Source organism: Gobio gobio, assembly GCF_949357685.1.
Source record: "Gobio gobio genome assembly, chromosome: 6".
NCBI classification, from domain to species: domain Eukaryota; kingdom Metazoa; phylum Chordata; class Actinopteri; order Cypriniformes; family Gobionidae; genus Gobio; species Gobio gobio.
In genome coordinates this window covers 45,620,563-45,642,174 of record NC_137102.1, presented here as the reverse complement: position 1 = coordinate 45,642,174, position 21,612 = coordinate 45,620,563, and the positions used below count along the sequence as shown (strand labels likewise).

Below are 21,612 nucleotides of genomic sequence, written 5' to 3'. Positions count from 1 at the left end.
AAAAAAAAATACATACAATTGCTAAAGGGGTCATCGGATGCTGAATTCACTTTTACTATATGGTGTTTGCATATAAATGTGTATTTGCAGTGTGTGGACAACCATCCTACAATAAACAAAATTAATTCACTAAGAGCCTAAAATTAATCCTCAGAGAGCCTAAAAACTCTCAATAAAATCAAGCCATTTTAATTTTCTGCTCTACCCACAACCGCTGACAGACTATCCCATATTAGCATATTTCTGCCCTCAGCCAGTGTTATCAAATTTCAAGAGTTCCTGAGAATGTTAAGTCTTTATCGGTCACAATGGATCTTTGTGAAAAAGCATAACCGTTTCATAAAGGCATGTTATTTTTCATCTTTAGGAGTATTAAAGATATTGATTGGTGCGGTTGAGACTATTCGAAACAATAGAGCACAAGCAGAGCATGCATGCGTGTTCTGTACCATTATTTGTGACCGTGTTCTTTCCCTGTACTTCTCAGCCAGCTTTGCGAGCTTGTCTCTGTACTGTTGGTATCCTCCAGGTTTCAGGTATAATCCTCCAGAAATGCCTTTTTCCAGTTTATCAAACACATTATGCAGAACAGCCTTACACTGTACGACAGATTCTTCCTGATTCTGCTGGCACATCTGTTGATATTCATCATAAATTTTCCCCTAAAACAATAGAAAGAAACATAGGAAAGGTAAAAAAAAAACGTTAGGATTTAAAAGGTGTCATGAACTGGCTTTTTTATTTTTTTATAAACTAATGACGTTTGCGTGGTTTTTACATTCAAAAACATCATAATGAATAAGTAATAGGCTATTTTCTGCCTTGGTTTTGAGGCTTTCTGAAAAACACTCGCACTGAAGACTTGGAAGTAAACGCCCACGGCTAGGATTGGATACGATTTGCATATTTAATGAGCTTCAGCTCCCCTCAGCCCTCAGTACATGTGGAAATTGTTTTGAAATCGTCTGGAGAAAGGCTCACAGGGCTCGAAAAATATCTTTATCAAACAAACACAATGATTCATCTCTCATCCAACCGCGATTGATTGGAATGTTATTTCTGTATTACTTGGCCAGCCTGATCATCAGTGAATATAACCGCGAACCGTACACACACACACACGTGCAAGGAAGGAATGTTACTTCACTATAGCCGTCGGCAGGCCGGTGATAGCCCGTCTGAAAAACACATAGCCCCGGGACCCCGTTGGGTTTTGCGAGCACTGGCGTTCAGAGGTGGACAGTAACTAAGTACATTTACTTGAGTACTGTACTTAAGTACACTTTTTGAGTATCTGTACTTTCCTTGAGTAGTAGTTTTTATGGAAACTTATGACTTTTACTTCACTACATTTGAAAGACAAATATCTTACTTTTTACTCCACTACATTTCTATCAAGGCCCTCGAAGTAGAAAGTCTTGGCCGCTTTGAAAGTCAGTGATTTGTTGCAGTAATCACTCTTGTAGGATCACATGAAGTTCAATGATTTCCAAGTATTTTTTGAACACCAATCAATTGATGGCAAAATAGAAGGCGGCAGTTCCCAGACGCAGTGTGCACAAACATGGTCATTGGTCATACTTAAAAGTTAAAATTCAGAAGAGCAGACGTGGATAAGTCTGAAAAAGTGCGACGACACGAAAGTGCACACAGAAAGCTGCCTCTCAGACGCCAGACCACAAGTATTGAATTTTAGTCTATTTAATCTACTAAAATCAAATTAAAACTAGACTACAACAATTCAGATGCCTAAAATGTTATAGTCAAAAGACTGACTAAAACTAAATCAAAATTTGCTGTCAAAATTAACACTGGTATGAAGTATGATTGGTCAAATGATTTTTATTTACCCGTCAAGTTGCCATAGCCTTGTGGATAGAGCGCTAACGCATAGGTAATGTTCGACAATGATGTTAGTTAGCATGCAAAAACGTAGTTGGGCTAATAATGTTAACTGAAGTCCTTTCAGAAATATTTTACATAATCCTGTCAGATAAACACAATGTAGAAACCTTTCTTTTCTAGTATGATTTTGACTTTGATAAGAGCTTTGTAACTGTTATACAAGTATTTAAATGAGTTCAAGATATGCTAGCATGTCAGATGGAGCATGACTGGCTTAAACCACCATGACAGAACAGCGTGCATTCATGCAACAATGCAACAATAATAAAATAATGTGTTTACTTTTACTTTTGATACTTAAGTACTTTTAAAAGCAAGTACTTCTGTACTTTTATTTAAGTAAAAAGCTATCTTTACAACTTTCACTTGTAATGGAGTAATATTTAAACCAATAGTACTTTTACTTTTACTCAAGTAATGGAGTTGTGTACTTTGTCCACCTCTGCTGGCGTTACAAGTCCGAGTCTGATCACGAATGAACCAATTACACCTTCTCCAGCCTGTGACAGCGTGCTAAGGTATGTAATCAATAGATATCAAACGATCTGTAACAATGCAATACTAACACATATAAAAAACATGTATTACTCACATAAGTGTGTTGCACCATTCCTGTCGGATCCAATATAGAAGGCACAGCATTGGGTTTTAATCTCAATATGTCTGCAAATCCAGTCTCGACCTCTATCTTGTTTACAATCGATTCCGGGATGAAATGAAGCGAACAAACGCACAATGTCTTACGCACGTGAGCTGGAACAGACATGTTTATTGCTCGGTAGCGCAACCCGTTTAGCTCCACAAGTTGGTGGGCGGGCTTGAGGCGGCGCTTCTGCATCCTATTACGTCAGTGGTCGACATATTCTGAGAGCTCTCGTTTTCTGGGCCTGGTGTCTATAAAAGTTTTTCTTTGACTAACAAGGACGTTTTCAGCTCTGAAACTTACAGGATATTCTTATATCACAATTAACTTTTATATATCAAAGGCTTAAAGGAAAGTTGATTTCTCAAATCATCATCCCTTTAAATTTGTGCTCTGCTTTTGCATAGAGGTGCTGTTTAATTTGAATGTGTCAGTGGGTACTTTACCATGAGCTCTTTTTGGTAGATCTGGTCATTGTCATTGAAGGACATGGTGATGAAACCTTCAATGGCCTTCTTCTCTGCAACTGTGTGGATGTCAGACAGAGCTGCAGGGTCCATAGGAAGCTGAGCCGTGCAGAGCATCTCGGTCATGTAGGACTCCAGGGCCTGTTCCACTGCACGGACGTTCTGGATCTTAGCCAGAGATATGACTGCGTTCTCCAAACATGGAACCTTCCCGTCGCGGATCGCCTCTACGTAAACCTCAGCAAGATTCCCCAGAGCTGTCAGGAAACACCACTCGATAATTCAGTCAGTCCTTTGGGTTTTCACTTTTCATTAAATCTCTACAAACTTATTTATCTGCTTAAAATTTCTGTAAGTGCTACTTAAAGTTGCTGCAACAGTTCTTCTACAAGGGTTTCTGTGAAAGTACACACCAGTTCCAGTAATTGTACAGCCTCCGCTGACAGTCTTTGGATCTGCGTTGTCATAAATGTAATGGCAGAAGGTATTTGCCTGCTCAAGGAACTCTGAATCCAGATCCTTCTCTGTCAGCTCCTCCATTCTTCTCATATTTTGAGTACTAGCCGGCCGAGGGAACACAAAACACTTTCTCACCGCAAAGAAATGACGCAGACAGCGGCGGGGAAGGTTATACTGCTCAGTCTGAGCTGAGTTACCTACAATAAGAAACAAGATTTAAAAAAAAAGCTGCAATTGAACTGCTACATCTTATACACTGCCTGGCCAAAAAAAAAGTCGCTGTTTGGATTTAAATAGGCAAATGTTTAAGAGTCTATGACTGGATCATTATTGCAGTGATTATTATGTTTGGCAACAATTCATCTAATCCTAATTGGAGTGTGTAGCTTTTTATTTCTTAAACAACCATGTAGGAAGACATATCATGACCATATGCCAGGATGACAAATGTCAAGATTCATGATATTCATGATATAGATTCATGATATAGGCTGATATTGAGAAAGAATGGTTGGGAGGGAGCATGGAGAATCATTTTCACACGAAATGGCACCTTTGAGTCCAGACCTCAAATTCATTGAAAGTCCATGGGATGTGCTGGAGGAGACTTTACAGAGTGCTTGACTCTTGCATTGTCAATACAAGATCTAGACCAAAAATTAACACACCTCTTGATGGAAATAGCAAAACATTTGTGTATTTATTACACCATCAAGATGTGCATTGATTGCCCCATCTCACTCTTCCTACAAGGTTGTTAAAATAAAAAAGAACTGTTGTCAAACAACATGCTAGAAAAATATGAATCACTGCAATAATGATCCAGTCATAGACTCTTTAGTATTTGCCTATTTAAATACAAAAACTGTGACTTTTTTTTTTGGTAGGGCAGTATATGTACAACATAATTACTAATCCCCGCTGAATAGAACAGCATAGATCAGCTAATTCAGTTGTATTCTTCAGAAACTGCTAAAGCTCTCAACCAAGATGAGGGCTTGTGAATATTGTCTTGGACAAAGGGAGGTCTTGCAGTCAAAAAGGTAATGAATGTAGGTAATATTCGTATATTGTGTGTACTGTGTAATGTCAACTCTTTATCTCACCTGATTTGAGTGTCAACGCGCTCTCCAGATACTCGTCTGATGTTATTGGTTTATCCCCCATTTTCAGTTCCAGAGTGAAGTCACGAACGGCCCAGACAAACGATGGAAAAATGCGCATGTAATCTGCCGAATCATCCTCGTCTCGACTCACTTCTGCCTTCACACGAATGTTCTCCGTCAACTCTGTAATGTAGCTACATTCAGCGCTGATAAGGAAGAATTACACAAACAATGCTATAAAAGAGTGTTTTTAAATGTATTACAGTGGATTTGAATGTTTATTGTGCATGTGAAAAGGATACTGCAGCTTTTCCAGTGCCATGTTGTCAATAACCCCTAAGCTGTTGTACACTAGAGTGCTACTGAGAAGAACAGCCAGACAGAAGATCCACGTGTCATGTTTCTCATCCCCCTGAAACAAACAGTCTGTCAGCTACAGAATAAGTGGCCATACATTTGCCTTTACTATAACAGCACACAATGTGAGAAACAGTTAATACAATATAGCTTTCTTACAAGCACTGTAAATAATACAATTAGTTATGTTGAAATGATGGTACATTTTGTTGCAGTGGAGATATTTGCTATGGAAACTTCACTGTGGATGCTGTACGTTCTTCCTCCTCACCTTCTTTACATCACCCAGTCCCTCTGTGTCCAGCAACACCAGAGTGTGTCCTTCTTTATAGGGGTGAGGGACACACCACATCCAGATGCCTTTGGTCTTTGATTCAATAGTGCAGCCGAGAGCAAAGCCTGAGAAAACGACAAACATTTGTCACCTTAACACACACACACACACACACACACACACACACACACACACACACACACACACACACACACACACACACACACACACACACACACACACACACACACACACACACACACACACACACACACACACTATGACCACCTTCCTAATATTCTGTTGGTCCCCTGACCCGTTGAGGCATGGACTCCACTACTAGACCCCTGAAGGTTTGCTGTGGTATCTAGCACCAAGGTGTTAACAGCATGTCCTGAAAGTTGTAAGGTGGGGCCTCCATGGATCGGACATCTTTGTTCAGCACATCCCACAGATGCTCGATTGGATTGAGATATGGGGAATTTGGAGGCCAAGTCAACACAAACCCATTGTTGTGATCCTCAAACCATTCCTGAACCATTTTTGCTTTGTTTTTCTGCTGAAAGAGTCCACAGCCACCAGGGAATACCGTTTCCATGAAAGGGAAGAGGGAGAGTTCTCTCCCCCCGAGGGGACAGGAGAAACACACTTCCCAGTCATACAATGAGCTGTTAGAAGTGGTCACTCGCGCTGTAGATAAGCTGGGGCTGGAATGGGACAGTGAGTCTGCACAAAATCAGGGCCAGTCAAAGCTGGATGATCGATTTTTTTTGCGAGTCGCACCCCAAACCAGTCCAGTAGGCCTCTACCCTTCCTCCAAGACCTCCACCACTAGGTCTCGAAGTCTTGGAAGCAGCCCTTTTCGGCGAGCATTACTAATCCCATGGCCGCGGATTTTGCCACTGTTTCCAAAATGGTGGATCATGGTTATGTGATGATGCCGGCCGTTGAAGAGACTCTCGCAGACCATCTCGTGCCGACTTCAGCTCCATCGTAGAAGTCATGTCCTCTGCTGCCTTCCAAACCATGTAGGATTACTTCTTCTTTGGTTGGTAAGTCCTACATGGCAGCAGAGCAAGCAGCAGCTACCCTTCATTCTATGGCTGTGCTTCAGGCCTATCAAGCCGATTTATTGAAGGAGCTAGACAAAGAAGAAGGCATGACTCCCGAGGCTGTTAAAGAGCTCAGGCAGGCTACTGAGTCGGCGCTGAGAGCTACCAAGCATACTGCTCTCGCAGTAGGCAGGTCCATGGCAGGGATGGTGTCAGTAGAGTGCCACCTTTGGCTTACTCTCACTGACATCAAAGAAAAAGACAAATCTTTGTTAGACGCCCCCATTTCTAATGATGGCCTATTTGGAGAACCTGTGACTACTGCGGTCGAAACATTTTCAGCAGCAAAATAGCAGTCTGCCGTGTTTTGCCAACCCATCCCACATAGGTTCAGGGAGGTTGAACGGCAACCAACTCTGACTCGTTCACGCTCATCCTCCCTCCAGCAATCCTGTGAGGTACAGCAAAGTGAACCATCGCCTATGGAATCCCCCACAGAGACTGGGGTTCTAGGACTCGACAACCAGTTGGACAGCGACAGTGCAGATGGATTGACCCGACTTCGACGGCCAAGGCCTCTCATTATAAGGTCCCCAAGAACAGTTCCTGAACCTTTCACTCATCCTCGGAGGCCAGGCCCTCCATTGGAGAGTTAGGAAGAACAGCGCAAGCATATTCAATTCACCTCTCTCACTGTGGCCTTCTGGCTCTGGCCTTAAAGGGTTATTTCAGCGATTTAGCATTAAGCTTTCTTATCAGTAGAAACCCGGTAGTATATTTGAATTATCGTAAACCCCCCCCCCCCCATTTCCTCCTGAGACAGGAGAATTAGGAGAATGATGTCATCGGAGGATTTTTTGGCTAGAGGCTATAGACTACAGCCAGTAGAAGGAGCTAGTTCCACATGTTTTCAACCCGCCCATAGGGGTGGGATCTCACTCACAGAATGACGGCATTAATAACGGAGAGGTACGGAGCAAAGTGAGTGTTTCAACTTTTCAATTAATTCCTATGAAAGTTAGACTGGACTGGACACGTGTCGTGAATGATTGCCACGGCCTGCGCTTACCTCAGCTCTTCGTTCTCGTAATGAATGAAATCTGACTCCAGCTGCATCTGTGCCGTGCCTTTCGTTCGGCTCACTCACACTTTATTGAAAAGACACATTCAGTTTTTAATTGTAGTGTTTATTCTCTAACTGAACAAAATGATTTTATTACTATGAACATCAAAACAACGGTGGGGTGGGGGCGGTGCCACGGTGGGCAAGAGATGTAACCAGTAGCCGTGGCTTTTGGAGTGGCATCGTTGAGCAGCGAAGAAAGTGCATTCTGGAAGTTGTTGTCTTTCATCCACATGAGACGAAAAGACAGAAAATTTATTTTTTCGGTCTAGAAAAATAATTTCACATTATACTACATAAATGACCCAGTTAAAATACACATTCATCTTTCCAGCACTGAAGTACCCCTTTAACTGTTTCGCCGCTAAGTGTGCCTCGGACGGTTTTTGGCTTGGTCCCATTGACGAACAGAGTGGAGGAGGGGCGGGACAAAAAGCTACAACACCGACCAACCGCCACATTCTGCTTGTACAACGTCAACAGATGAAAACAAGCAGTATAATAACGGAACAAAATAATTTAAAACAAGAGCCAGAGGAAATACTTCCCAATGCATCAGCATTTTTATATAGAATCAATACAGAAACAAACTATCTGTGAAATGAGATACGCAGGGCTCTCAAGTTTTGAACGATGGCGGCGGGGGTTTGGGTGGGGACGGGGTTCTGATCTGAAAAATGACAATTCGTACAGATAAAAACATATTTAATTCAGCATTTCTTAGAGTGTGTGTGTGAGAGATAGAGAGAGAAATGTGAAAACCTTTGGTTAGGCTATCCAGACAATGCATAGGAGGCTATTATTGCATTTGTCTATTTCAAAGATGTCAGAGAGGAGGCAAATGGCAAATTAATATTTCATAATAATTTTGAATATTTCGTTTTTGCTTTCCTTTTATTTCCTTTTTCTTTCCTTCTGAGTGTCAGAATAGCTTCTGAAATTCACATACTCTGGTCAAACTGTTAGCTAACCTACCAGCTGCCTGGACACATATATTCCCCAGCAAATATGAGATGACTTACTATCAGGGCTCGACATTAAGCCAGTTCACGTGCTTGTCCTTCAAACAAGTAAGTCTGTCATTCACTTGTCCGAGTAAAACATTTGATTTTTTTTTTATTTGATTTTTTTTTAAATATAATTTATTCTGAAGCAATATTCTCACCAGTGTTCAATCAGCTTTGACATATTTAAATCTTCATATTTGTGATATTACCTTTTATAAAGGGCATTTTTTCCATAATCTTATTAAATATAGGCTATGCTTCAGCTTTCATTTTATATTCTTACATTTGATCTATAAATTAAATTAGAATAAGACACTATAGGGCGGTTACCAATCAAATTAAATAATTTACACTGAAAAATGTTATGAGATTGTTTTAAATATTTTTGAATACAAATAAGAAATGTTGGAAAGATGAAACTAAACCACCAGTAGGGGGCAGCAGGTGCTGATGCTGATTATCTGGGAAACATTCTCTAACAGTTTGCATTGTTTGTGTCAAACAAGTTGTGAATTTGTTGTAACATTAAAACAGGAGATCATGACTTATGTGCTCAAAGTGATGCTTGGATTCCATTAATCACTGGACTTGTGTCCTCCCGTCCTCGAGAGTTCGTTCTCCTGAGTCGAACTTGGCAAATCTGAACTAGCAAGGACGCAAGTCAGAATATCGCGTACTTGTTATTGAGAAACGGCCAATATAAATAGTAACGCCACCAGCAGTCACTTTTACTGATCTGAACTGCTAAAATCATGATTATAACTGCGACATGATCTGACAAAAATCACCATACACCTAGCCTACATTAAATAGCGGCTAAGAACCACTATCATTGACAGGTTTTCTTAAAATATTAGCAATGTCAGCCATGGACACTTGCATAATGTTTTATGTACAATAACAATTCTCACATGCAAGACATTAAAATGGCACCACTATTTGATCTCTCACTGTCCAAAGACAGTACGTGTTACTTTTACAAGTGGAGAGGGTTTGGCTCTTCAAACTGAGGCGAAAGTTGATTGGTTGCTCCCACGTGTGTACTGTCCAATGGCAAATAGAGAGAGAAAAGCGTTTGCCAAATGCTTTTTAAAAAAGCGATTTAAAATGTGCATTTGATTTATTAATCTACTTTTTATTGTTTTATTAATATGCGTTTTAAAACATTTTAAAATGTGTCTATTTATTTATTTATACATTTAAAATGTTTTATTTAATGTATTGTTTTATAGTTTTTTTTAACTACATTTAAAAACATGAATTAAATAAACAACTTTAAATATGTCTATTAATTTTTCCATTTAAAAGTGATTGATTTATATAGATTTTATGTTTGAATTATTAAATTGATAAATTGATTCTTCATTTTATTTTTAAGTGTCACTCCTGGTCTTAGGTGTGTATACATTTATTATATAATATAATTATATGGACTCCTTATGTTTGGTAATTTGGTGTCCTTTTGGAGTCTCCAATGATCCTTTAAGCTTGCAGTTTTCTGATTGTTCACTTTGCTGGATATAGCAAATGATGACAAAATGAATGCGTTTAATGAGATAAATGGCGTTTGCTTAATTTTACAATAAGTGTGCAATTAATCACGATTTTTAAAAAATGTAATCGACAGATATATCCTGTGTTCCATGGAGGAAAGATCATAGGCTACAAGCTGTAAACAAGAGGATGAATAAAGATTTATTTTAATTCAGATATTTCAGACATAAAATCATAAGAGAATTGTATTCAAGTTATTTTCTGTATAAAGTGCAAGAAAGTCGTACATTTGGACACACACATACACAAAATTCCGATTCTGTGTCAATATACATGTACTGCATTTGAGAGACTTTCATCAGTTTTTCCTCACCGGACTGTTGTCCTGCCAGGCGGTTCATAAGGTAGGACTTCCCCGTACGATAGAGTCCCACCACAGACACCACCACCACCGGCTCCTTGATCCCATCCAGTATGTCTTTGGCCTGTTTCCTCACACGCAACTTCTCATTTTCATCGTTTTCAATGAGACACACCGGAGAGGACATGAACCCGCCGCACGCCATGACTCTGAGAAAGAAAGAAAAAAAACAGACATTCTTACAGCGCGTGGCTATTTTGCGTTGCTGAGCAGTGGACACGTTCAAAGTTTAAACGTTGTCTCAAATATCAAAAGTTTCTAAAAATACATAGGGGAGAGTGGGGTGAGTTGTGCCAGTTTTTACTCAAAGTGACTTTAAAGTGAGGCCATGACAGTAATGTCTTCAACTTAAGAATGTACATATATTTCAGGATGTGGTGCATCCCTGAGAACAATAACTTTGGATCTGAAATTAATCGTTTCAGAAATATAGCTTTTGGGAAAAAAGTGGTCTCTTGGCATAACTTGCCCCTGGTGAGGGGTAAGTTGTGCCTTTGGGTAGAATACGTTGGGATAAATTGTGCCAGTGATTTCTGAAGTAAAACAGAACATTTTAATGTTATGAACTGTACTGTTATATGAAAGCAAGACAAATTCAATACAAAATTACTCATTTAAAGGGTTAGTTAGGGTTAGTAAATTCTGTCATTAATTACTCACCCTCATGTCGTTCGACACCCGTAAAACCTCTGTTCATCTTCGGAACACAAATTAAGATATTTTTGTTGAAAGCTGATGGCTGAAAAAGGCTTCAGATAGGCCTCCATTGGCATTCAGTACATTTACTCTCCCAAGACCCATAAAAGGCACTTAAAACATTGTTACAAAGTCCATCTCACCACAGTGGCTCTACAATAATTTTACGATGCGACGACAATAGTTTTTGTGCACAAAAAAAAATCTAAATAACACCTTTATCCAACTTGTTCTTGTCTTCCGTGTGTGCCTCCACGACGCATGCGCGAGAATATGACGTAGCGCCGGGGTTCGGGAATCCATGAAATGCACACTTTAACCCCATTTTGAGAACTATGCCGAGACCTAAAGCGCGATCAATGTAGAATTCCACAGCTTAGATACGCGCGTCTTCCTCTGCTTGTAAACAAATCGCTTCTGGGTCATGTGTCCGAAAGCCGGATCTGCGTAATATTCTCGCGCATGTGTAGTTTTTGGGGAAACCCAAAAAACTTAATTACACAATATTTGATAATTGTGAATCATTTCAGGCAAAAAGCCTTTGGCAATAAATGCCTGTTGACATACATAGAAAGCTGCTTCTCAATTGTGTAACATATAATAATAAAGTGAGGCTCATTTCTAAACATCCTATTGTGACTTAGGCCTCTTAAAAACGGAATAACATTTCTCTTTAATAACAAAACTGAAATCAGTGTTAGCTAAATTAAACAAATGGCAGGTGAGTCAAACACTGATGACGCATGCCCATCTCCTCACTTCTCCGGATTATCTCCAGATTATATTATATAGTATGTAGGTCTAGGTGGTCTGGATGGCCTACTACTTAACATCCCACTTGTCAATGCTGCAGGGGCATCTATAAATGTCTGCTCCCTTCTGGCTGTACCACCAAGTTTTGGGGGTATGGGTAGTTTCTTGAGCACATCACCTCTAGGGATGACTCCTTCATCGTTTTCTTTCGATTTAAAGATGGGCTTTCCATTCACAGACTTCTTTCAACTTTGGCCCAACTTAACCCAGGCCCTTTGGCACAAATCACCCCAGACCCACAAGTTTGAAAAACTAGCATGATCCAGCAGCTAAGAGCTAACATCATGTTAACTGTATATACTTATTGTGTAGCCTGCTAAATCACTAAAACATGTGCGAAATGTTTTCAAACTTGTCTATAATTGTTCAGACACTACAATTGAAAAACCTTGATCATAGAAATTTTAGGTTGAAAGGAAAAAAAGTTTTTTGAGCTAAAATGTGCTAACCTCTCATGCCACATGACATGTCTCTCCTTAAGTTTTGAGTAAAATGGATGGCTTTTCAAAATGATGTGGTGACATGACCAATTTCTTCTATGGTTTTTTAGAAACACTGGTTGGAACTACACCCCCCCACTACAGCCTATATTTAACCTCAAGTCATTATTAATTAAAGAAATTGATAAACAGATGTGATTAATTAGTCACTACTTCAGGGTCCGTGCGCACGTGGATAGTCGCAGATTTAACAATCTCACCAGTTGAAAGTAAGCTATATTTCAACCTTTCAACGTTAATCTGATCATTATGCATTTTGGCTTTCAAATCGCAAATATTGTGACCTATTAAAACGTTCGTCGCCCCACAAAATAACTTGAATTCTGTTTATACAACATAGCCTACATGCTAAAAAAGAATTATCCTAGAACATTAGCAATTCCCGAACAATAATTAAATAAAAAGATTAAGGGTTGCAATGACACACACAATAACAAGTACTAATGCTGCCTTCACGTGCTCTCGGAATAATCGAAAATACGAGTTTCCTAGGTAAACATTGCACATGAACGCCCTCACATTTTGAAACTTGAATGCAATGCGCTCGTAATCACGACTTCAGAAGTCGGAATCATCAAATTTCCGATAGCACGTGAAGGCAGCATAACAACACCGCGTGTTTACTGCGGGCGTCCTCATGATTGCATGGTATAGGCAATAGCAAATATTATTATTACCTTACAGGCAGATGCGTTAGGGCCGCTGTAATGTTCATAAACTCTCCAAAACTGCTGACAGGCTCCTCTTGTGCGATAAATTGTTGATAATAATAGGCTATCTTTTCGACCATAAATGGTACAGAGACGAGGCGTGTTCTCTCATTGGCGAATCAGTGATGCTGAAATGCTGAAAGTGAAACTAAAAGCAAAAGTTGGTTCGGTTTGGGTTCGGTCACTGGTCTGGATATAGTTTCCCAGAAATCGACCGTTTAACGTCAACTCGGCTGTAAATCCGTATGGGCGGATACTGAAAAACAACCCCAACGTTGTAACCTAAATAAAACCTGCGATTCCGTTCAGTGCGCTGTCGCCTATCGTGGAGGGAAGATCAACTGTCTTAAGACACATTTGGAGTCATGTAAGTGAATTTTCTTGTCTTTTTATTTATCTTTAGCTTTCATTCACAAATACAAATACCCTAACCCTAATATATTGCAAAACAGTGCAAACATTTTATTAGGCTACTGTAATCAGTATGTCCACTCAAGACTTTTGATTGTGCACATTTTATTCACAATGCGATTTTTACTGACATCTAGGCCTAACGTTACTCATATTTTAATTTAATTATTAGCCTATATAACGCTATTATTTAAATAATTATTATTTAATGATTAGGCCTAGTAATGGACATTTCAATTATCCGAAGAACAACCTTTGGCTAAATCTGTGGATGATAACTGTTCCTGAGTCCAAAAATACTTTCCTTTAGGCGGCGCACGAGGGCTCGCAAACATAATAGAAACACATTATGCTCGCACTCCCGCACAAAAAAAATTAGATACTTCTTAAATATCATAATATTTACCTGTTTTAATGTATTATGGCTGTTATATCATTATTATAAATTATTAATCATTTATAATATTGTAATTTAATTGTTGGCCTATTTTGCAATGATGTCATATGGGCTGGCTAAATGAAAGTAAATAGGTATAATTAATAAACCATGTAAGGTTGCAACTGCATATCATTAAATGAGATTTATATGGTGTTATTATTATAGATTCTTTCTCCACCATAGCAGTGTTGAAAATTAGACTGACAAAATTATTCCAAGTCATTGACCTTTGCCCTTTATAATCAGTATGTGCTCATGCAAATAAACCAACTTCTTTAATGAAATCATAATTCTTGTAACATAATGAACATGGTGAGTTTTAAGAACATAATTAACTAGGTAAGCATTAACAAGATGACAATGACATTCATTTCATACTGTTTTTATAGAGATATAAGATAAATGTTTAATGACTAACACAGAATGTAAATGGTACAATATATTTGAGACCAGAATGAATTCATTGTTTTGAGGTATGTTTTGTCTACAGGTTTTATACATGTTTACAGTAAACAAATTGATATTTCCCCCCTTTAGCAAACAGGAAGAGCTAGAGAGAGCCAGCATGTCTAATGCCAAATTAATGCCTTCGCCCATTTGTTTGGTGGAGAATGTGAACGGATCTCTCTGCGTCTGTAAGGATGCCATTGAGCTCCTGAGTAGAATCAAGGAGCCAGTGGTGGTGGTGTCTGTGGTGGGACTCTACCGTACGGGGAAGTCCTACCTTATGAACCGCCTGGCAGGACAACAGTCAGGTGAAAGAACTGTCCAGACACTGCAACTTAAAGTGTGAATATTAGCTACATCATGCTAATAATAATAAAAAATGTAATTGTCTCAGGCTTTGCTCTCGGCAACACTATTGAGTCGAAAACCAAAGGCATCTGGATGTGGTGTGTCCCTCACCCCAAGAAAGAAGGACACACTCTGGTGCTGCTGGACACAGAGGGACTGGGAGATGTGGACAAGGTGAGGACAAGGATTGAGCTTATTAATATTGTTTTATGGTCGATGCTTTGATTTTGAAGACACTGTGTTTCAGGGAGACTCTAAGAATGATGGCTGGATTTTTTCTCTGGCTGTTCTGCTCAGCAGCTCTCTGGTGTACAACAGCCGCGGCACCATCGATAACAATGCCGTGGAAAATCTGCAGTATCCTTTAATCTGCCACATGTAAGACCCTCTTTCATTTATACAACCTTTGCAAGATGCTGTTATTTCTCAATGTGCTGCAGCTATGTTAGTGAGCTCGCTGAGCAGATCAAGATCAGATCGGCAGAAGCAGGAGACGAGGAGGAAGAGGAGGATTCCAAATTTGTGCTTTTTTTCCCATCATTCATCTGGGTGGTTAGAGATTTCACCTTGGAACTGGTAATAGATGGAAAGAAAGTGACTGAGGATGAGTACCTTGAGTTTGCTCTCCAGCTGAAGAAAGGTATTTTAGATAGACATACTGCAAACATCAATTATATATTAGGGTATATCAAGAACGGCAAACAATTTACATGTGAATGTAAATTAATAGTCTACAAATATTAATAACAACAAAACATTTTTTGACAGAGTCTTCTTTGGTAAAATTACTTTGGTTATTTTCTCCTAAAACCTCATTTAGGTATAAACAAGAAAATCAGCGACTACAACCTGCCCCGTCAATGCATCCGAAATTATTTCCCATCCCGGAAGTGTTTCACGTTCCCATCTCCAGCCTCACCTGAAAACATGATACGCTTAGAAAGCTTACAAGAACGGGACCTTGTGCCAGATTTTCTGAAGATCACAGATCGTTTTTGTGACCACATCTTTCACAAGAGTGCTGTGAAAACACTGAAAGGAGGACACAGGGTTACTGGCAAATGTGAGTGATTTACCAATGTAACAGTTATTGGGATATTTCAGTGTTCAGAGTGTGAACTTCAGACACATAAGCCTTTATATTTAAAAAAGAAAAAATATGTTGATGTGTTTGTTTTTGTTGTCAGTGCTCGGGCATCTGGTGCAGATTTATGTGGACACAATCAGCAGTGGGAAAGTGCCCTGTCTGGAAAATGCAGTGGTTGCTCTCGCAAATCTAGAGAACCGGGCAGCTGTTGAAGAAGCTTTGATTGTGTATCAGCGTGGGATGGAAGAGGTAAGACACACACAATTTTATATATTTAGTAAGTGCTGTAACTCGGCTGCCTGTCAATATAATGATTTGATAAATTGTAGTAGCAATAATCCTTTGTTATTCATTCAGGTTTCAATTGTTTACTGAAAGTTCTTACACAATCAAAAAACAAATAAAAAATAAACTCAGATCTAAAATGGTGCTGCTCTGTCTTTTTTTTAGTTCTTAAAGGAAATGCGGCAATCATAATAGGCAGTGCTTGAAGTGGAAAAAATAAAGTGCCGGTACTCACCAGAGGGGGCGGGGCTTTGTTGGGGGCGTGGTTATGGGGGCATTGTTTAGTCAATAATTCAAGAAGGTCCGCATTTTAAAGCTCTTTCTAACTTGTTTTCAGCCTTAGAACTAACATATAGTTCTTGTAATTGTTTAACTATATAATTTGTTACAATAAGGGTTTATTTACAAAGCAAGACCATTGACGGCACCTCATTAGGCCTACCATGCAGGCCAATGTTCACTTTTGTCTTTCTTTTTTCTAATCAAATAGCAACACAGTTAGAAACTATAGCTACAACATGCGGCTGTTGTCATCGATAGAAGTAGTGTCACTCTCGTCCTCGTCACCACTTGTGACCGCGACCGCAGCACAGCTAGCGTGTGTTTGATGAAATATTTGATTTTAAAACTCTGATATATCATGTTTTTATGTTTGAATATTCCCAAACTCTCGGACAGTGTGATCTCTCTGTGGGTTATGTATGTGATTGTTGTCATATATAAAAAAGTATATAAAACGTTTTTATATACTTTTTTATATATATGACAACAATTTTTATTAAGTTTTTATTAAAAACTAGTATGTAATTAAAGTAAAAATGATTGATAAACACGTCTTTTGAATGGAAATAAATAACAAAAACTTTGGGTGTCTTGTTCATCAGCAACAAAGCGCACGAGTGTGAATCCCGCGATATCCGCCTTTGATCTCGCAGGTGTCGGATCCACTACGAGAAGAAAGAACTGTCTGTCTTGCCTGCACTTTTTTCACTCCTCTCCTCACTGCAGCCGCATAGTCTCGGCTGAATTTCAGGCGAGGCGCATCTCAAACAAGCCTACTGACAGCGGCAAAAGCGACGCATGTGCTTTTCACTTTTAAAACTCAAGGGTGTATGGGTAATGTAGTCTCTGCTCGCAAATGAGCGTACCGGTACGCTAAAAGCACGTTCTGGGCGCACGGAAAGGTGGCGGTACGCTCAAGAGCTATATTTGGAAGTGGCGGTACTGAGTACCGGCGCGTACCGGCCCACTTAAAGCACTGATAATAGGGGATAGTTCACCCAAAAACTATAATTATCCCATCATTTACTCACCCTCAAGCCATATGACGTTCTTCTTTCAGACCAATACAATTGGAGTTATATTAAAAAATGCCCTGGCTCTTCCGAGATTTATTATAATGGCAGTGAATGGCAGCTCAAAATTTGAAGCCCAATAAAGTGCATCCATCCATTATAAAAGTAATCCACACAGCTATGGGGGATAATTAAAGGCCTTCTGAAGCGAATCGATGGGTTTTTGTAAGAAAAATATTAATATTATAAACATCCGACATCATTATCGCATCAGTTACACTTTTTTGTGTAAGTTGAATATGGAAGGCAGTCAGCCGGAAGCTAGATATTTTACTTTTTAACGTGATAAATATAGAAATGTTTCGTACAAAAACCTGTCTATTCGCCGGAGCCCGGAGCCGTGTGGGTTACTTTTATAATGGATGGATGCACTTTTTTGGGCTTCAAATATTGAGCTGTCATTCACTGCCATTATAAAGCTTAGAAGAGCCAGGACATACAGTATTTTAATATAACTCAGATTGTATTCATCTGAAAGAAGAATGCCATATACACCTAGGAAGGCTGGAGGGTGAGTAAATCATGGGCTAATTTTAATTTTTGGGTGAACTAGACAGTCCAATACTAAACCAGAGCAAACCATTACAGAATAAACAGGGGGGTGCTCAACGAATGTACATAAATAACATAAACCTAAACTAATCCAAATATCTACTCAATCATTTGTGCTTTTAGTGTTAAATTATAACTATTCAAATTATGGCTCTTAAAATAATGTTAAATGAAATTAATATAAATATACATATACAGGTCACTTACAGCAGGCAATAGTTTAAAGCATCATGTTATCCATTTAACATGAAAGAAATAAATAAATCTGCCTTTTTTATTCTAAACAGTTTTAATTTAAGAACTTTAACTTAATTGTTACAGCCATTCAATGACAAAGCATGTTGTTCTTTGCAGGTGAAGAACAAGTTCCCAGTAAATGTGGATGATATTTCCTCGCAGCACCAGAAGTTCAGCAGTCTGGCCACTTCTGAGTTCATGAAACGCTCCTTTAAAGATGAACAAGGAGAATACCTAAACAAACTGGTTGTGAGTTTCAAATCCACAATTATGTGCACACTCATAATAATGCATATATTCTTAAATGTGCAAAGGTTTGTTCATTTAATAATTATGCATTATTTAAATACTTCAGCTAAATACAATTTAAAGGTCCCATGGCATGGCATTTTTCTATTATTTTATAATGTTTCCTGAGGTGTACTTATATTGTTAGTATGACTTTTACATCATAAAATGTCATAATTTAGAAATAAAAGGCATTTTTTTTTATACTGCTGTTTGCCCTGTGGCTGAATGCCCTGCTTCAAGAGGCGTGTCTGCTGTGAGACTTCAGTAAAAACGCCCACTGTTGTGATTGGCTGACATCTTTGCATAATAAATGAGCGGAGGGGGCGTGGTTTAACGAGGTCTACGAGGCAGGAGCTGCTGCCAGAGAGACGGATGGACCTGAGTTCACTTCACATCAGTTCTCAGCATGTCTGAACTGTTGTAGTTACAGCATATACTTCAGGTTATTAGTCTATTTCTAGTCGGAGGGACTGTCACTCATGTCAGAAAGTTAGTAACTTTAGTAAATTATGGATCAGCGCTGACTGGAGACGCGAACCGTTTAGAACGATTCAATCCGATTTGGTGAACTGATTCGGTTCACTAAAAAGAACTGGTTCAAAAGAAAGATCGTTCGCGAACCGGACATCACTAATGTACCAGAGACGGAGCGATTGCTAACAAAATTATTTATAGTAACTACTTTATAGTTATGAGTTATGAGAGCGCTGTCAGTCAGCGCGAGTTTATTGTGTTTGTATCTGAGAGTTCTGAATAAACACGAGTCCCAGTCACACCGAGTCCGTCTTCATCATTATTACCAACTTTGTAACCCATGCAAAGTACCATTACAGTTGTCGAGATGAACGAGTTAAAAGTAAGTGTTGATAATAGCATTATTTTTAAAATAAAATAAAAGCGTCAGTGACGCGCGTTGAGTACACAGCGCAAACAAAGACACAACAGCAGTAATCGAATGTAATCCAGTTTATTGTGGGGCTAGGCTGGCTAGCCCGGATATGCTCACGCTTACCCCCTTCTGCTTAATCTCACGCTGCGTTTGGTGCCTCCGCTGTGGGCCAGATGCAGTACTGGGGGTCGGGGATGTTGAAGGCCACCGGCCAGTGCAGCCCGAGCTTCGGCGTGTGTGAGGTTTATCTCTAAAGATCTGACTCTGCCGATGTTGAGCAGAAACTCATGACTGTATGCACATTTTAGAACCGATAGACGCGACGAGGACGTACAAAAACACTGACTCACAAGATAGAAAACACCGTTCTGTCTGGAGAGAGAGAGCTGCGTGTGCACGAATAATAAATAATTAGCTACACATCAGAAATCACTGATCACAGATCAGAAGGAACTGAAAAAAGACTTCTGTTTTCATTTGTACATCCAAACACTGAGAAACTGCCAGCGTTTACTTGTTCACAACCCATGATCTCTCAAGCGTTTGCATGGGCGTGCCAGATTCTCTGGGCGGAGGAAAGGGAGGTAACCGTTCCTGCTTGGACGTCAAACCAGGAGACTTCAGGATTGACTCGTCTGGGCTGTCATTTTCTCAAAGGCAGAGAAAGACAGCCAGAACTCGGTTTTACACCAATCAACATTTCTATCCACTTGGGGACAATATTCAGGCTAGGGGAACTCATATTAATGTTGAAAAACCTCATAAAATGAAAATTTCATGCCATGGGACCTTTAAAGTGTTGTCCTTGTCTGTGCAGGAAAAAATATATTTTTATTTTAGGGAAGTTTGAGTTATCCTTAACCATTAACTTTTGTGTGTGTGTGTATTTAGGAAAACATAGATGTACACTATATTGGCCTGCTGAAAGAGAATGAGATGGCATCAGAGAGAAAGTGCAGAGATCTGCTGAACAATCTGTTCTCTGACATGAATAAACGGCTGCAGAATGGAGAGTACAGTCAGTCTGGAGGATATGAACTCTACTGCAGAGACAGAGACGCCATCGTTGAGCAGTACCGCAGAGAACCCAACAAAGGTGTATCGGTGAGGACACGTCCTGTGTTTGTACAAAATGGTTCTTTGAGTACACATATGCTTACATCATGCCAATAAAGCAATTTTGAATTTGAGTTTGCTTATGAGTATATCTATAAAGGAGCTCTAATACTATGTTTATGTGCAGGCTGAGGCCGTGCTGAATGAGTTTCTGAATGATCGAGGAGCTGAAGCAAACAGCATCCTCTACACAGATAAAAAACTCAGTGAAAACGACAGAAAGATTCAAGGTACATCTTTACCAACCTTATGAATATTTGTAATTCATTAGGCTGTTTCATCTCTAAGGCATCTTGGAGTTCAGGTTCTGGAAGTTTAGTTTTAGCATATTTTTTCACAGAATATTTAACTTTTTATCTTGACTGACAGAGGAAAAGGAGAGGAATGCTCTGCTGGAACAGAAGTGTAAAGAGGAACAGGAGAGACGCACTGAGAGTGAACGAATGATGCAGGTAGAAAAAGAGCGTCAGGAGGACCGAATGAGGCAGATGAAGGAGAAGTTCGAACAGGAGCTGGAGCAGCAGAAGCAAGAGGTGGACAGAGCCATTGAGAGCAAACTGAAGGAGCAGGAGGAGATGCTAAATAAAGGCTTTAGGGAGAAAGCTGGATTTCTAGACGAAGAGATAAAGAATCTTAAAAAAGAAAAGGAAGAGAAAAGTTCTGGCGGTTTTATGAAGGAATATGTAGTGCCCATTCTCAACGCTGCAAAAGACATCCTTCCTTCCTTCCTCCAATACAAGATGATGATGAAAGGACTCAAACGATAAATACCCATTCAGTGCAAATCACTGTTAAATTACAAATTGATTTATAGTTATATCATTTATAGTTATAGCTTATAAAAATAAATCATCAGTAAGTTTTTATTTAGTAAGATTATATGTAGTTTGTTATTGAGTAATGTCTTCATTTACATTATTACAGTATACTGTACACAAAACATATTTACTGTGTTGCTGGTGATGGGAAAATTCATAGTTTTAAGCATGCAGGAAGACATACAAGTTTGCCTGTATTTAGTAGACCATCATTTCTTTCTGTTTGTGTTTGGATGTTACCATTGTATACCACAAAATCTGTTACAATCATTAAATTCACCAGATTAAAATGAATTATTATTTAACTTGT

At 39.2% G+C, this 21,612-nt stretch overlaps 2 protein-coding genes across 6 annotated transcripts in view; one reads left to right on the top strand and one right to left on the bottom strand.

Moving 5' to 3' along the window:
- LOC307127542 (guanylate-binding protein 3-like) overlaps positions 1-13,264 on the bottom strand; it is a 15,792-nt gene extending 2,528 nt beyond the window's left edge. The window contains exons 1-9 of one of the 5 annotated variants that reach the window (XM_079818825.1): positions 13,000-13,218; positions 10,969-11,005; positions 10,261-10,457; positions 5,209-5,336; positions 4,883-4,992; positions 4,581-4,774; positions 3,429-3,671; positions 2,995-3,272; positions 450-662 (exon numbers count right to left, since the gene is read on the bottom strand). In XM_079818825.1, the coding sequence (XP_079674951.1) occupies positions 450-662; positions 2,995-3,272; positions 3,429-3,671; positions 4,581-4,774; positions 4,883-4,992; positions 5,209-5,336; positions 10,261-10,453 (1,359 nt within the window). In that variant the 5' untranslated portion in view covers positions 10,454-10,457; positions 10,969-11,005; positions 13,000-13,218. Of the gene's footprint in view, positions 1-449; positions 663-2,994; positions 3,273-3,428; positions 3,672-4,580; positions 4,775-4,882; positions 4,993-5,208; positions 5,337-10,260; positions 10,458-10,968; positions 11,006-12,994 lie in introns of all 5 variants that reach the window. The other 4 variants (XM_079818826.1, XM_079818823.1, XM_079818822.1 and 1 more) reach the window with 4 other exon arrangements.
- On the top strand, positions 13,149-21,612 carry LOC307127545 (guanylate-binding protein 3-like). Its single transcript, XM_079818829.1, has 11 exons — positions 13,149-13,394; positions 14,415-14,632; positions 14,719-14,846; positions 14,920-15,029; positions 15,113-15,312; positions 15,493-15,735; positions 15,860-16,008; positions 18,306-18,437; positions 20,260-20,472; positions 20,612-20,714; positions 20,854-21,612. The coding sequence occupies exons 2-11, from the start codon at positions 14,443-14,445 to the stop codon at positions 21,249-21,251; spliced, it is 1,866 nt and encodes a 621-aa protein (XP_079674955.1). The 5' UTR covers positions 13,149-13,394; positions 14,415-14,442; the 3' UTR covers positions 21,252-21,612.